Source organism: Ascidiella aspersa, chromosome 8 (assembly GCF_963924565.1).
Source record: "Ascidiella aspersa chromosome 8, kaAscAspe10.2, whole genome shotgun sequence".
NCBI classification, from domain to species: domain Eukaryota; kingdom Metazoa; phylum Chordata; class Ascidiacea; order Phlebobranchia; family Ascidiidae; genus Ascidiella; species Ascidiella aspersa.
In genome coordinates this window covers 5,893,574-5,909,139 of record NC_139454.1, presented here as the reverse complement: position 1 = coordinate 5,909,139, position 15,566 = coordinate 5,893,574, and the positions used below count along the sequence as shown (strand labels likewise).

The 15,566-nt window shown below is 38.2% G+C and overlaps 1 protein-coding gene across 1 annotated transcript in view; it reads right to left on the bottom strand.

Annotated features, from left to right (window-relative positions):
- The window catches only part of LOC146135505 (dual oxidase 1-like), a 42,648-nt gene extending 29,039 nt beyond the window's left edge, over nt 1-13,609 (bottom strand). The window contains exons 1-10 of the mRNA XM_083395769.1: nt 13,522-13,609; nt 8,948-9,022; nt 4,910-5,071; nt 4,258-4,580; nt 3,677-3,679; nt 3,080-3,218; nt 1,641-1,807; nt 1,251-1,341; nt 892-1,003; nt 22-130 (exon numbers count right to left, since the gene is read on the bottom strand). Coding sequence (XP_083251895.1) covers nt 22-130; nt 892-1,003; nt 1,251-1,341; nt 1,641-1,807; nt 3,080-3,218; nt 3,677-3,679; nt 4,258-4,580; nt 4,910-5,071; nt 8,948-9,022; nt 13,522-13,609 — 1,269 coding nt within the window. The remainder of the gene's footprint in view (nt 1-21; nt 131-891; nt 1,004-1,250; nt 1,342-1,640; nt 1,808-3,079; nt 3,219-3,676; nt 3,680-4,257; nt 4,581-4,909; nt 5,072-8,947; nt 9,023-13,521) is intronic.
- Nucleotides 13,610-15,566: the final 1,957 nt, after the last annotated feature.

Here is a 15,566-nt window from a genome sequence, read left to right as displayed (position 1 = left end):
TGATTCTACTCCGCCACTCACGTTTGAATTCCAGTATGTGTTGCAAGTTCTCAAACCCGGCTTTCCTGTATCCTGTTCATATTGTGACGTAACAATGCTGGTTTTCCGGAACTCGCAGCCGGAGAATGAACTGCGGTTTTAAAGGTAAATAAAATAAATCTATTGCAAACATTCCCCTAAATAGCAACGTTAGGAAGTTACGAACAGACTCGGACAATGAGATAATTCTAGTTGTTTAATTCAAAGAATTAGAGGAATTTCGAATAATTCTCATTCTTGTGGTATGACAGGGGTGCACAACTTTTTGGCAAATGACCGCCGCATTAAAAGTCGTTACTTTTCTCACCGCCAGTCGAATTTTTTTTAGATTTGACGTCAGAAAGTTACGTCATAACGTGACCTCATAAAACGAATAATCTTAAAAACACATGTTGTTCTGTTACGAACTTGTGCGCAAATAGGTAACTTGCATCCAGTCCATCCGTCGTTTGATAAAATATCGTTTATTTGATTTAAATGGCCAAAACTTTTAAGAAATAGACATTACGCACATCTCAAAAATCACATATTGTAAAAATACCAGAATTTATATTTTTAACAAAACTTTTTAGATTTTGTTAGTCATGCAGTTTATATAGGCTATTTGTTAGTCGTGCGGATTAACATGCTTATACGCATAGCGCTTGTGATATGAACGAATTTACTTGAAACGGGCTAAAGGCTAAAACATATTAAACAGATTTCACGCGAAGCGCGTAAAGTTGTATTTACAAAGAAAAAACAAAGATTAGGCATGGCTCGAATGTGCATCTGGGTTTATATTCATAACTGTTTATATTAAACTATACTTTTTTATTACAGAGGGCTATTGTTGAAAACCACACAGCAGACCTGTTGTAGTTGCCACGTCTGTATACTCCGGCCGGCAAAAGTGTGTCGATGTAATGTTTGGCGGCCCCCTGAAATATGTCGGTGAGTCCAACAGGAGTTGAAGACACGTAACCTGAAACCGCGATATGCAAAACACATTCGCAACTCTCACAAAATGCTGTTCCATGCAAGGACAAGTGTAAGTTATTGACTTAGAAAAGTTCACTTGTTTTCAAAATACTCATGAACCTAAGACCCTAAATTAGATTAATTTTGCAATTAAAAAAAGTAAAATTCACCCAATTATTTGGGGAGGAAATCTTACAAAAGAAAGACTATTAATACCTCTATACAATACAATGTACGAATCCTAATCTTACCTGAATAATTGGGAATATCTTGTGACAAGCCAGTGAAAATTGTTGAACAGTTAGCCAGCAATTTTGGAAGCCATTCGTACAAAACGATGTTCTGTTGGAAAAATAACTTCAAAGCTTCAATCATGATCAGTGCATGCAAATTAGAACAAAGCTTGTTTTACAAGCAATGTGGCAATTGTGGACTACATCCGACAAAGAAAAATACTGTATTTCCGTCAACTCAAGACTTTTCAAATGGAGGTTTACAGAAACAGAAAACTTTAAAACTCTAAAAGGCGTATTTTGATTATTTGCCTAAACTTTGACGAACGTTAGATTGTATACAATGAGGAAAGTCACCAAAATAATTAAATGAGGAAGGTCACTAAACGACAATAAACAAAGCAGGACCTGGAAAGTGGCGATGTTTTGAATCCTCGCTTCGTTAAAAACGTGATCGTCCGACCAACTGATCTGAAGTTCTCGAACTCTCGTGGCAAGCCAGTTATGGTGTCGGAACCACATCACGTTAAGTGCCAGGAGAAAGGGATTTTCGTTTCCGAAACGACCGCCTATCTCTGTGAATTACAAAATACAATCCTGCCTAATTGATGTTATTATTTTAGAACGGATAACAGTATTGTTTATCGTTCGAATGGAACTTTCCATATTTGCATAGGTTGGCGACTTGCATAGGTTACCGAAATATTGGTAAAGAAAAACAATTACCAGAGGAGCTGTTTTTTTGAATAACATTACTATGCCTGGCAGCAACAGTTTATATAATGAAATTATTCGTTCTGAGTGTCTTTGCGTTTCAAAAACGTTTCGTTTAAAGATATTTTCACACCGATTTATTGCAGAGATTAGCTAAGTCTAGAGGTGTTGGTTAAATAGAGGCCGGTACCCGACGTAAAGTAGTGGCATCAGAAAACCATACTAATACGTATGTTTTTGGAGCATAATGGTTGGAGGTTGTAGTAAGACGTAATAAGAATATCAAAGCCCATACAGAAGTAGGTATCATTTTGGACGTTTCGAATAACTCTAAAACTCTTTATTCGAAACGTCCAAAAATGATACCTACTTCTGTATGGGCTTTGATGTTCCTATTAATACGTATGTTGGAATCTGTTTGCGACAATTATCTATTTGTGCATATCACCGTGGTTTGCGGTGCAAAGATGCGTTTTCTATATGGTACGGTAATTCACTAAACAGTCATTTTCCAATCGAAGATTACTAAAATCTTCGAGTCTGAGCAAAATTTTGACTTACAAACCTTAAAAACATTATTTTTACACGTTTTAAAATGATAAATTTAATAACTTATCGATTATTACCTAACGTCATTTGTTTTGGATCTTACTGGAGAATTTCTACCCTTTTTCTAAGTATTATGTATCTGTATGAAAATGAAATAAGAACGATGGAACACCCTATCTCAGAATATACGCAACTGGACAGCGGTATATAAATAACCTGTACCAGTTAAACGAGAATTTTCAAACAGTGGTTTACTTGTCAAGCATAAAGCTTGAAGGTTCTAGTAAGACGTAAGAAATGCCAATTAAAGCCCATACAAACGTGCATAGCATTTTGAATGTTTTGAGTATCCCTTTATTCATTTTCAACGTAGTGAGCGGGCACTGATTTTAAGTATATATAAACTGCTGAGGTATAGGCAACAAAAAAGAAGGAAATAAGGAAACCTTGTTCTACTTTTGTATGGGTTTTGATATTCATAAAATGGTTTACTATAATGTCCTTGAAGACAAATATAAAACAACAAAAAACACGTAATACCATGTATAACGTCACACAAACTTTCTTGCTAGCTCTATGCTTACGATAGAATCTCTCGGCAGACTTCACTTGGTGGTCGCGAGGTGTGGTTGGGTTAAAAAGGGGAAGTCCCTGGGTGTTTCGGGAAGGGTATTTCCCGCCATCGTTAAGGGACCTCAGCTCACCCCTGCAGTCGGTGACGTTCTGCGAAAAGCAGAATGAGCTTACATGGATCAAAAATTACCAATGCTCGTTTGTCGATTTACATACGTTTCCATCTGTTTACGGTAATGTTCGGGCATCCTATTACGTTTTTACTAATACATACGTGTAACTGAGCAATCTTTAGGTTTTTCGGCATCCTTTCTCAACTAAGCAATCTTTAGGTAGTTTTGCATCCTTTTGTAATTAAATTAAATTGCGATTAAGTTTGTTTTCTGAAAACTTGTTTTGGTTATATTCATATAATCAGACTGAATGTTTTATTTTGTGTGAGTTACCAATTCTGCAACAAAGGCTTTTTTTCAATCCAATTGCAATTTGTATAATTTTTTATGGTATTTATAAGTTCTGATTGTTAGATAATTTTCGACCAATTTTATATTCTATTCATTACACACTTTTCGGCCCACTATAAATTTTAACCCCAAAACTATTTTGACAGACTTTAATGTCTGACCCATAGATACTTTTTGATCCTTTAATTCTTACACTTATTATAGACTCTTTTTGATCCTTCAATCGCAAATATTATAAACTGTTTTCTATTAACTTTTTCTAGGCCCTTTTCGATCCAGATACTTTGCGATCCACTATGAATTTTTACCCAAAATCAATTTTTGATTCACTTTAAATTCTAACCCATAGACATTTTTCGCCTACTTTAAATTCTAAACTGTTTACGCAGCTTTCGTTCAACTTAACATTTTTGCCCAATGCGCACATTTCGGTCAAACTGATTTCTATCCCGGAGACACGTTCAGGCATTATTGATCCTTATTCTGACTCATCCGACCAGCAAACTATCCATTTTTTTAGGAACTTTTCAATCCACTTTCAATTCTGACCTAAAATCAATTTTTGATTTCCTTAAATTTTGACCCGTAGATACGTTTCTCTCCAGTATAAATTGTGGACCATTCTAGTAGTTTTGGTTTAAATTTTTAGCCAATACGCACATTTCGATCGAATTTATTGCAGCCTGAAACACTTTTAGGCAACATCTATCCTTTATCCGACTCACCTGGCCAGCAAACGGATTAGATCCAGCGGTCCGGTCGGGACAGGTGGACCGCCTCAGACGCAGGACGTCGGCCCAGGCCTTGCTGTTGCCATAGACACTGCCCAGGTCCAGGAATGACGTCACCTCATTGATTTGGTTGCGCGGGCGGTTCGGGGAATACCCGGTATTCTGCGCGTCGTAGCGTGACCGCTGGTAGGGAATTTCCCGGGAGCTGCTGTTAAGGGGGTCGAAAGAGGGGTCGCCGGGGGGTACCGCGATGTTAAAGTACTCTGGAGGGCATCCGGGCCGTTCCAGGTCGCTTATTTCGTGCATGACGAAGCTTCCTGGAGAAATGTGGGTGCAATAAATATAAGAAATCAGTGCAAAGCACAAAAAATAAATAACAGCTCCTCGTTGGTTAACAATTACAATAACCAGGGTAACTGTTTTTGGTTTTTATGCCGTTGAACAAAGTAGCATTTTTAGTAAACTTTTTAGAAAAAATTAGAACTAGAATTAGGCGAATTGGTATATTCATTGAATTAGCAAACAAGAATTATCTATTTGGTCAAGTCTGGCAGCAGTAAACATATTAAACGTTATATAAACAAACATCTTAACGTCAACATAGGTCTACAGATCCACTAGTGCGATGTGGAAAAGTTATAGTCACCGAAAAAGGCAAACAGCACGGTTTTTTGATCGACCGAAGGCAGGCCGTCCGCTCCACTGAAAATCCCGGTGCTCAGCTGCCGTGGGTCGGGCCTGTCCCTGCCCGAAGGGGCGTACACCCCGTCTTCGTACTGGGTCCGGAGGGTGCGAGCCAGTGGCGTATCTGCACACAAACATTCAAAATAAACAAGACTCAGCAGGTGCTGGCGCTCGGCCAACAAAGGTTCTTTAATAAGTGGCGTTTGGATTCTCTTTTGGAATGTCCTGTGGGTTCGCGGGCTGTACTGGGATGCGGCAAAAATTCCCAAAAGCACACTTTACACATGTTGCTTGGTAATCAATGATTTGCAAACAAAGTCCAAAAGGTCGAGTAGATTGACATCATCTTGATTACTATACGTTCCAATATGATCTTGTATCATTTGCTGGTAATGTTAACAATAGATGTGAAGATGATAGAAGATACAAGTTCGCATCGAAACGTCTTAATCAAGCTGATGTCGAGCTTCTCAACCTTTTTTGCTTTGCAATTCATTATCAAGCTGCAAAGGATATCCACGCGTAGTTTACCCAAGTATACCTATAAACCTATATCCTTTTCCCGTATAAGGAGCAAGGTGATATACAATGTTTTCTGCGCGACCTTACAAAATGCAAATTTATTTCAATAACTAGACACAAAGTTTAATGGCAGTTTAAATTTGTCAACGAAAATAAGTAAGTCGGCTTAAAGCGCGCTGTGTGTTTAAGACTTCGCTAAATATAAAAATAACAATTATTTTAGGGTTTCGGACAAAGCCGTGAAGTATTTTAGGTGCCCATAAAACGGACTGTGGTTTCGCTGTACAAGTTTTCGAACGCCAGTCGTGTAAATTGTTGCCGGAAGTCGTAATTTAACACCGTTTGCCAGGAGGTCCTCGCCAAGCGTTACAACATTCAAAATCAATAAAGATAGATCGTAGGCTCACTTAGGAGCCCCTCTCTTTCTAAAAGTATGATAAAGACAAAAGAGCATCAGTATCTAAAAACATAACACAATATAAGTCAAGAAGTACGCTAATAAATGTATTTAGATACTGATGTACTTTTAGTAGCGAAACATATTTATCATATTATAACATCCAAACAAACTGATTTTAGGTTTACTAAGTTCTGTACTTAGTTTAGTCTTTATCATTGATGTGCAACCAGAATCGTTTGTTTTCAACATTCGAATTCAGGCAGATTCTGTTATTCGAAAGAAAATTCTGATTGTATGGTAAAGACATTAGCAAATCTACTACAAAACAAGCAGGTATAGTTCGTGTTTGTGTACTCTTTAGTTAAATCAGTGGTTCTCAAACTTTAGTTAAAAAAATACGCAACGGTCCCCCAGCAATTTTTTAATTGCTCACGGTCCTTACAAATATACACAAATAAACTCCAAATAACACGTTGTTTTTAATTGTATCAATGGGACGGGTGCACTTGCTTCTTTGCTATCAGTTGTTTTAACCTCTAATTAACGAATCACTTTATTTGAGTCTAGCAATCACGAACAGTTTTAAAACCGTGACCGTACAGCCCACAGTGTCAGCCAGACTTGGACAACTTTTATTTTAGATTTTTGAAATTAGATTAGAATTAAAATTAGAGCATTTCAGTTTTTCCAAATTAGATTAAAATTAGAATTAGATCGTTTTGAGTTTTTTTCAAATTAGATTAGAATTAGAATTACTAAATTCCTAAAAAAACAAATATAAACTAGAATTTAAACTAGAATCACATTTAGCTTTTATAACCAATTTAATTTAATCACAATTTATTCCTATAAGAACGTAAATGGTAAATATGTATGTGCTAATTTGTATGCATTTAAAAAAAAAAATTACTGTAAAAATTACATACAAGTCGTTCCAACCAGAAAATTTTAATTGAAATTCTGTGTTTAAACTGAGAGACTAAAAATGCCGTTGGACAAAGTAGTATTTTTGGTAAAATCCAAATTAGATTAGACCTAGAATTAGCCGCATTTTGCTCTAATTCAATGAATTAGAAAACTAGAATTATCTAGTTGTCCAAGTCTGGTGTCAGCGCAGCAAGCTGTAAAAACGTAATTCTCCCCAGTGTGAAAACCACGAAGTTAAATCAAAGTGCGAAGACCGCCCAAAACAGAGCACGACACGCACCTGCTTTTAATTGGACGATTGTGGTTTGGCGCTTCACGCTACTTTGCGGCAACACTATCGACCTACACCTGTTCCTCGAGATGTTAAGTTGACCTGTCTATTTAGCTCGTTTGGTCACGCGAGGTCGCATCCAACCGGATTGGGAACGCACGCGGCTCAGTGTTGCACATTGACGCACAAAATCGTTACCCTTTCGGCCCCGGCGCTATTGTTACCTTTAGGCATTATTGATCTGCATTTTTCACACTTTATAAAGCTCAATGTCAGTTAAGCCCGTGCGGTTTCGCTGGAAGCAGAATTTCACCGGAGACGCGCTGTTCGCAACATCGCAGAATTTCCCGGAAAAGAACACAGCCTTAATGCCGCCGGTTCTTATTTGCTCGCAACCCCATGTTCACCCGATGTAAAGTCTATTTTTTTCACCCGATGGTCTAACCACCGGTTGACCAGTGTGTGTTGCAAACAAGTCATTGGGAAACGACTTAAAATTCCAGTTAAGTTGTTTGAAATATAACCTACCGTTCAAGTGTCCCATTTAAGTATTTTGCAAAAACAACAAGTCAAGTCCCAGTTCAAGTCATTATTAGAGCAAACTCCGAGTCAAGACTTAAGAATAAAAATAAAACGTTAAACTTTTAAAATTGGCAAACTGGTCCGATTTTGAGCAATATTTCAACTAAAAATAACAAAACAAAAAACGCATATACATCATAAAAATTGTTTTACGTGCGGAAATTGGGACAAATAACCGAATTTTATTCAAAAAGTTTCAAAGAAAACCTTTAATTTTAAGCTAAGGTATTATTAAAAATGACTTAAGTCAAAGTCAAATCACTCGTCCAAAAGACTTAAGTCAAGTCAAGTGATTTTATCCAAAGGACTTAAGTCAAGTTAACTCAATTGAAAACAATTGACCTAAGTCAGTTATTCTCAACCCATGGGTCGCGACCCAAAATTGGGTCGCTGTTTGATTTGGCTGGTCGCTGACCACAGTAGTCGCATGTTTATACTAATTGAGATTGTCCTTGAGTAAGATTTCTCAATTAAGAAAATTAAGGAAGCAATACAAATAATGTATATAGTTATTAAATTTTGAAATTCTTCATGCTAATGCCTAGTTTTTTCGCTTACATGAAGCTACTTTTTAGTTCGCTTACAAGAAAAAAAAATTGGGTCGTCAACGCTTAGTCGTCGTACTTACCCTTAATATTTGGGTCGCCGCCAAAAAAGGTTGAGAAACACTGACCTAAGTCATTACAACACTGGTATCTACACTCGCAAAATTCTGACTGTGAAACAATGTTATGCCACAAACCGATGACTCTCAAAATGTGCGCTGCGTTCAACCGGTGCCTCAAGAGATTGTTAAATGTACCGCTGAACTTGAGAAAAATCGGTGTTACAAACAAACTTACAGACAAGCACAAAACTCTTGAATGCATAAGCCTACCACCCGTTAAAAAACTTGTGATGTTATAGGTATTCATCCATTTTATGGCACGTATTAGGACGATTCCCGGATGTGGAATGTGCAGCAAATAATGTTTTAGTGTGTCGCAAGCCGAAAACGTTTAAAACCACTGTTATGACCTAACAAACGGCCTATTTGATGTTCTGAATAACACACTCGCGCAAAATGGGTTTCATGGCTTCTGTAATAGTTTATATAGCTTTGGCGCCAACAATATTATGACGTTGACATTTGTCCAACGAATATCAGGTTTTAAAATAGCATAATACATCATACGCTTTAAAAACTAGTCTATTAGTCTTCGAGGTGGGTGCTAAACACACAAAAAAAGTAACACGCGCCAAACACATATTTAGACAAGCGTACGTTGTTTGTATACAGGTATACAACTTTTGCTTACCAACTGCACCGGCCGTAGGGTTACACGGGTTGTTGTACACGCCATTAAAGGGTGGATACTCCTTGGCCAAAATACCTGGAAAGCATAAAAAGTCAAACGATGTCAGTTTGATTTTTCATATGAACTCGTATAATTTTATCATTTCGAACTACATGGTATAACTATAAAGGGGGCTTGTTATAGTGGGTCTCGACGTATAGCATATTTTTAAGCTTTGTAGTGGAGTACGAGCTTGTAGTGCCATATAGTTAATGTTTCAAAAAAAATTGTAAAATTTGTTTCGCGCACTCGCGCAAAGCGGCGTTTTTCAGATTTTGCAGCGACGGCTTCGCCCGCCGCCTCTTTGAAAAATGAGACACGAGTCCATTTCAAATACTTTTTAGCTATTTTAAGTGTGCAAATGCAAAAAATTTTCGCGCTTCGCGCGAATGATCTTTCTGGTTGCAGTGTGTTTATGTTTTGATGCTTTTTTTCAACTAGATCAGCGCTTCTTTACTGTTGCGCCGTGGAAAGCTGTGCGGTCGCAGACAAACGGAAAACGTATTCAAAAATAATAGTTTACCGTTTTTTTGAAAATGTAACAAAATCTTGCAGGAAATTTAAAAGAAATACCGGTTGTGCCACGAATGGTTAACAAACACTGAAATAGATTAACTATTAAACTTATCGCGTTTCATTAAAATACTTTTATTACACTTTTTTAATAGTGTTATGGATGACGACGTCTGGACTCGAATTTTAAACCGAGTAAGCGCTTTGCACTAAGACTTAACTGCCTCCTTAAAAGCAATTATAAACACGTTTTTAAGTGCAAAAAAATCCGAGGCCAACCTGATTAACAGTTGTTCTTAAGTTGCAATAACACAAAATCTGATTTAACATATGTTGTGCGGTCCGCAGAGACCTTTCTGAGTTTGGTTTTGGCCCGGGACTACACAAAGGTTGCCGACCTCTGCGTAAGGATTTGAATAACCTATCCAATGTTAGGATTAACGCTGCATAGAGTTTTGCTCATTTCAGCAATCTTATTTGGCATAAACCAATTGCAGTAACCTAAAAATTGAGAGAAGTGTTATAAAAGAACCACAGCCGACCGCAGCAGACAACGCTATGGTTTCATTGCGACATGGCCCCGGCGCTTTTTCGGGGAGCATGTGAAGTTGCTCTCGCTTTTTCGGGAAAAAGCAAGATATCTAGTTAGAATAATTGTTTTATGGAGGTTTACAGTCCCCCTTATAAAACAGGCGCGGATCTAGAATTTCAGTTTGGGGAGGGCCATGAACGTTTTTTCAGATATGACGTCACAAAAGTATATCATTGCGAATCAGAATAGTTCTTTGTTTTCACAGGTAAAATACACTGCACTCTTACGTACATGCATCCTACGCTATCAGTTAGATATTGATCCTATCGGCCAGACATCTATCAGTATAGATTTCTTTATTAGCAAAACAAAAAACTTATACCTGTAATCCATAGAACACAGAGCAGAATCTTCATGTCGTTAAACCCGTTCCCTGCTGTGCAAAGTGATCACAGTTCTATAGTTAAAAAATTAGGCTGATGAAAAATATGGTACAATGTTACAAGCTCAATAAAATGCTGGTAAAAAAACGTATGTCTTCTTCGCTAATGCTTTGCTCGATTGTACCATGTTTTACAGCAAAATAAACAATAAGGGAACGATGGATATTAGGCCGGTGTGAACCTGAAATCAATAAACAGGTCATTTTTAATCGTTTTATCTTGAGGTCGAGCCTTTTCACGAGCCGAAAGAAAAAAAAATGTCGAAGGCACCTTTTCGACGAGCGTATCGTAAACTGAATAGACTGTTGGCGAAATATCGTGCGCGCGACAGCTGTATAGTATGGAAGTTGCAATTGGAGAAAAAAGCGCTATTTTCTTATAGTTCAAGACATTGTTGGCCTGCGCAAAACGCATGAACGAACATTTTATTGCTTTAGTTAGATTAACAAAACAGGCCAAACTGTTCCAGTCAGAAATCATTGGATCATGTTTTTGAGCCACAGTTGTTGCTTTAATTAAATGAAGGATTAAGCTGTAAACTAGTTTTCTGCGAAACGAACTCCCAGTTAAGAATGCCCGATAATATCGGATCGATGTTGATGCCCGATACTGAGTGGTAGTATATTAAATTCATATAAGAATTTAACCATGGTTCCTTCAAAGGTAAATTTATGAAAAATACCGAGATAACAACTGCAGGTGATTTAACTTCTTAACACTACTTTAATTTCTTAACCCTATATCTATTTTTTAACACGTTTTGGCCTAATAACTTAAAACAAATGATTTGAACGTTATCGTTTTTTTATTTCGAATTTTTAAGCAGAGCAATGACGTCATTAAGTATCGAATCGGATCGCGATACTTTTTATCAAAACTATCGGATATCTGTATGCCAGTGTTTTTCAAGGTGTTTTGGGGGACCGAAACGGTCCCCCAAATTTCTCCAGCGGGTTCCCAAAATTTGGACTTGCAACTACAGTAGAAAATTAATGGTTGTTTCTCGCTATTTCTTGTCGATAATACGATTATAGCCTACGATCAATAGTTCACGTCCGGAAAAAAGTGGAGGTACAGCTAACAGCTGATTCAAAGAGTTATTCTCAAAAGAAGTGCACCTTCGATACTCGTCAATGTTTATTTCTGATTTATGGCGCATAATGATCAGTTTTTACGTGTGGAAACATAACAAGCAGAAGCCAACAAGCACACTTTGTTTGATTGTGCAGTAGACTTGTTTGGCGGCCGTGTAATTCATTTTATGTTGCGCTGATTGTATGCAGTTTGAATGCCTAGGTTTGTACCGCATCTTTAGAGATTAATGTTTGTCCTAAAGTAACCTTTGAAATCAGAAATAACGTAATAATTGCTTTTCTTGCGAAACCTAGATTCGAGTTAATTCTATTCCTTCTGGACTCTTCTCTGACTTAAACTAATATTATGAAGCTTATGATGTCATAAACGTATTTACTCAACCTGACGTTTAGTTTTAACAAATGTTTGTGACGTAACTTAAAATAGGTCGCTGCTAACTACAGTCTTGATGTGGGTAAACATGTTGCTATTGCATGCGATGGAGCTGCTGCAATGATAGGCTGCCGAAATTCCCTCTCACAGCAATTGACTGCACAAAATCCGATTACCTACACCAGTGGTTCTCAAACTTTTTTAAACAATTACGCAACGGTCCCCCAGTAATTTTTTTAGCTGCTCACGGTCCCTTAAAAATGCACACAAAATAATAATGGTATCAAGAGACGGCTCTACTTGCTTTTTTTCTATCAGCTCGGCTGTGTTAACCTCTAACCAGTCTAACGAATCACTTTATTTGAGTGAAGCAATCACGAACAGTTTTAAAACCATGACCGTGGCGTCCACATTGCCAGCGCAGCAAGCTGTAAAAACGTAATTTTCATTAGCGCAACGCAACACTATGACGTCACAATGGACGATTCAACTTGAAGCTTACAATAACGTGAATAAACAATTAATAATAATCAACATGGTTTGGTGAAGTAAGTTGCCTGAAATTTTATTGCACAAAAAAATTCTTCATTAGGAGCGACGTGTTTTGACACAATACTATAGGAACTCCCAATTTTACTTCTACAAAATTAGCTTATGCGTGGTTGCGTCGCTCTTAGCGCTTAACCAACACAGGGTTTAAACTTAAAAAACGCAAAGCCGGCATTTTTGAGCCCTGCGGAATCGTTTCGAAGCGTTCAGAAACGTAATCAGAGAGACGGTGGCCGAACTGCAAGGCTCAGATCTGAGATTTTTTTAGTTCTTTTATTTCGACAGCTGAAGGAGCTCTGTCTGTCACACAGTACAGTACACCTTCCGGTTTTCTGTTGAATGAATGGCCAGCGAACCTCGCTGACGCTTCCGCATTTAGACGCCCGTCAATCGCTGTAAATTGTTTTCAGACTCTGAAATACTTTCTGCGAAAGTTTTTTGGCGTGATATTTGGAACGCTTTTGTTAATGAGAAAAGAAGAAAATGGGAGATTTACACTTTAAGCTACGCAATAATTAACTTTGAAAGCAAATCGATATAAAGTTTTTTCAGGCAGTTTGTCATAAATTCCTAATCCTTCCTTGCCACAAGGGTATACAGACGTACTTTTACAAGTTATAGAAAGCAATGCTTTTTCAGATATCCTAAGCCAATTTTTTCCGGGTTATGAGTGTGATATATAGTGTGTATTACTCTTTGCCGGTTGTTGATTAGTTTTGCACAAAGCAAAACGTTGATCAGTGTTGTGTTCTCAGATTAACTGAGTGCGTTTACTTTCGAGTACAAGCGTAACAAGTAGCAAGTTGAAGCGAGCACGTTTTGATAGCGCCACGAGTGCAAAACAAGAATCAATGGCGCGATAACACGTAATCACTGAAGCGTAAAAGTACGTGGTAAACAACGATAAATAATAATACATAGCACCTCACCATTTACTCTTTGAAAAGAGTAAAACATATTATTGACACTCGGGAGTCTCTTTGGGTTGCGAAGGTAATACCCCTTTGGAGCACGTATGGGCTCCAACGCACCTCGAAGAATTTCATCAGTATCCGATGAAAACCTTGGCTGAAGTTGATCCAAATGCCGTCTCCATGTAGGATCGCTGGGGATGACCATGACATTGAAACTTCTTTCGCCGAAAACCTTAACAACAACAGCAGGTACCCATTTAGGTTCCTGTGTATGCCGAGGCCCAACGCAAAGTGCGTAACACTGAGTTCCAACTTTAAACGTATTAAAGCCGGGACGTCGGTCTCTGTTGTTGCTCTTGGTTTGCCTTCGCTGAGCCACATGTGCTGGAGAAGATAGAAGAAAATCAATCCTGGTACGGATAAGACATCCTGTCAGCAATTCGCTGCTGGGTGAATAACCACTTGCCAGTGGCGTTCGCCTCTATTGCATTAAGAACTCTTGCAGTGCCGCTCGTGGTGGAAGGCCGGATTTCTTTAATGCCTGCTTGAAACTTTGTACAAGCCGTTTTGCTGCTCCGTTTGTTGCTGGGTGGTAGGGAGCTTCTGTGAGGTGAATGATCCCTCTCTCTCTACACCAAATTTGAAAAGTGGTGTTGTCAGACACGATGGTACGACGATAACCAAAGTGCGCGAAATCTTGTTCTAAAAGCTCTGTAGTACTGAGCTTGTTAGATGAATACATGGATATTTAGAATAAGCATCCACTACCACTAACCAATTACTATCCAAAAAATTAATAGCATGATCTATATGGACTCTGCTCCAGGGTTTTTCTGGAAGCGTCCAAGGGTGATTGGTCATTTTATGTGGTTTATTTTGAAACACACGACAAAAAAAGTATGACAATTATGACATGTTTTCCACGTAATCAATTCTGGGCCAATATACAACTGTGCGAGCCAACTGTTTCATTCTTTGAATCCCAAAGTGACCCAAATGTAACAACTTTGAACAGGCTTTTGTATACTGTGCGGGATTACCAATCTAGCTCCGTAGAGTAGACACCCATTACATGTTGAAAGCGAAGATAATATATTTCTAAAGCTTTCCACAGTATAACTACTATTTTTACCTGGTCCTGGAACTACCTTCTCAGACCATCCTTCTCTTGTATATCTCATCACTGTGGATATAACAGGATCTTTTGATGATTCCTTCACCAAAACGCCGGGATCTTTTGGGTTCAGGTGCATGCTGACCACTTTAATTGCATTTACCACATGGGTATTCTCCTCCTCTTCTTCTTTGTCAAAGTCCAGATCCGGTCCAACAGGCATCCTACTGAGTGCATCAGCGTTTCCATGATTACCTGTTTTACGATATTCAATAGAATAATTATATTGACCAAGTAATAGTGCCCACCTGGCCAAACGATTGGCTGCTAATGCTGGAGTAGCTTTAGTCGGTTCAAAAATAGCTAAGAGAAGTTTGTGATCAGTTACCAATATAAATTTACTTCCATAGAGGAATTGGTGAAACTTGTGTAGGCCAAAAACGGCGTCTTAGATGCGGTAACGATGGGACGTTCGATGCCACCTGGGAATCTGTGGAACAAAACTGCACCAATCCCTACGTTATATGCATCACAAAAAACCCCTACTTTTAATGAAGGGTCAAAATGTGCCAGAACAGTATCTGTACATAACATTTCTTTCAAATTGTTGAAAGCAGCCTCTTGGCTTTTACCCCATTCCCACTTAGTTCCTTTACGGGTAAGCCAGTAAAGAGGTTCAGACACAGTAGCTAAGTTTGGCAAAAACTTGTTATAAAACTGAACACAACCAAGATAAGAACGTAGAGTAGCTCTTTTTGGTGCAGGCATTTTAATACTGCACTCACCTTTTGTCCTTTTCTAATTCCTACTTGCGACAATGTATGTTCAAGATATTCAACACTGGGTTGTGCAAACACACACTTTTGTTGTTTGCATTTTAATCCTCTGTCTTGAAGTCGCTGCAAAAGCGCGCGGAGGTTTTGCAGGTGTTCTTCAGCAGTTGACCCACTTACCAAAATATCATCTAAATAAACAGCTACACCTGTTAAGTAAGAGGTCCCATATTTCTTGAAAATATCCAGGCTCTGAACTTATTCCAAAAGGAAGT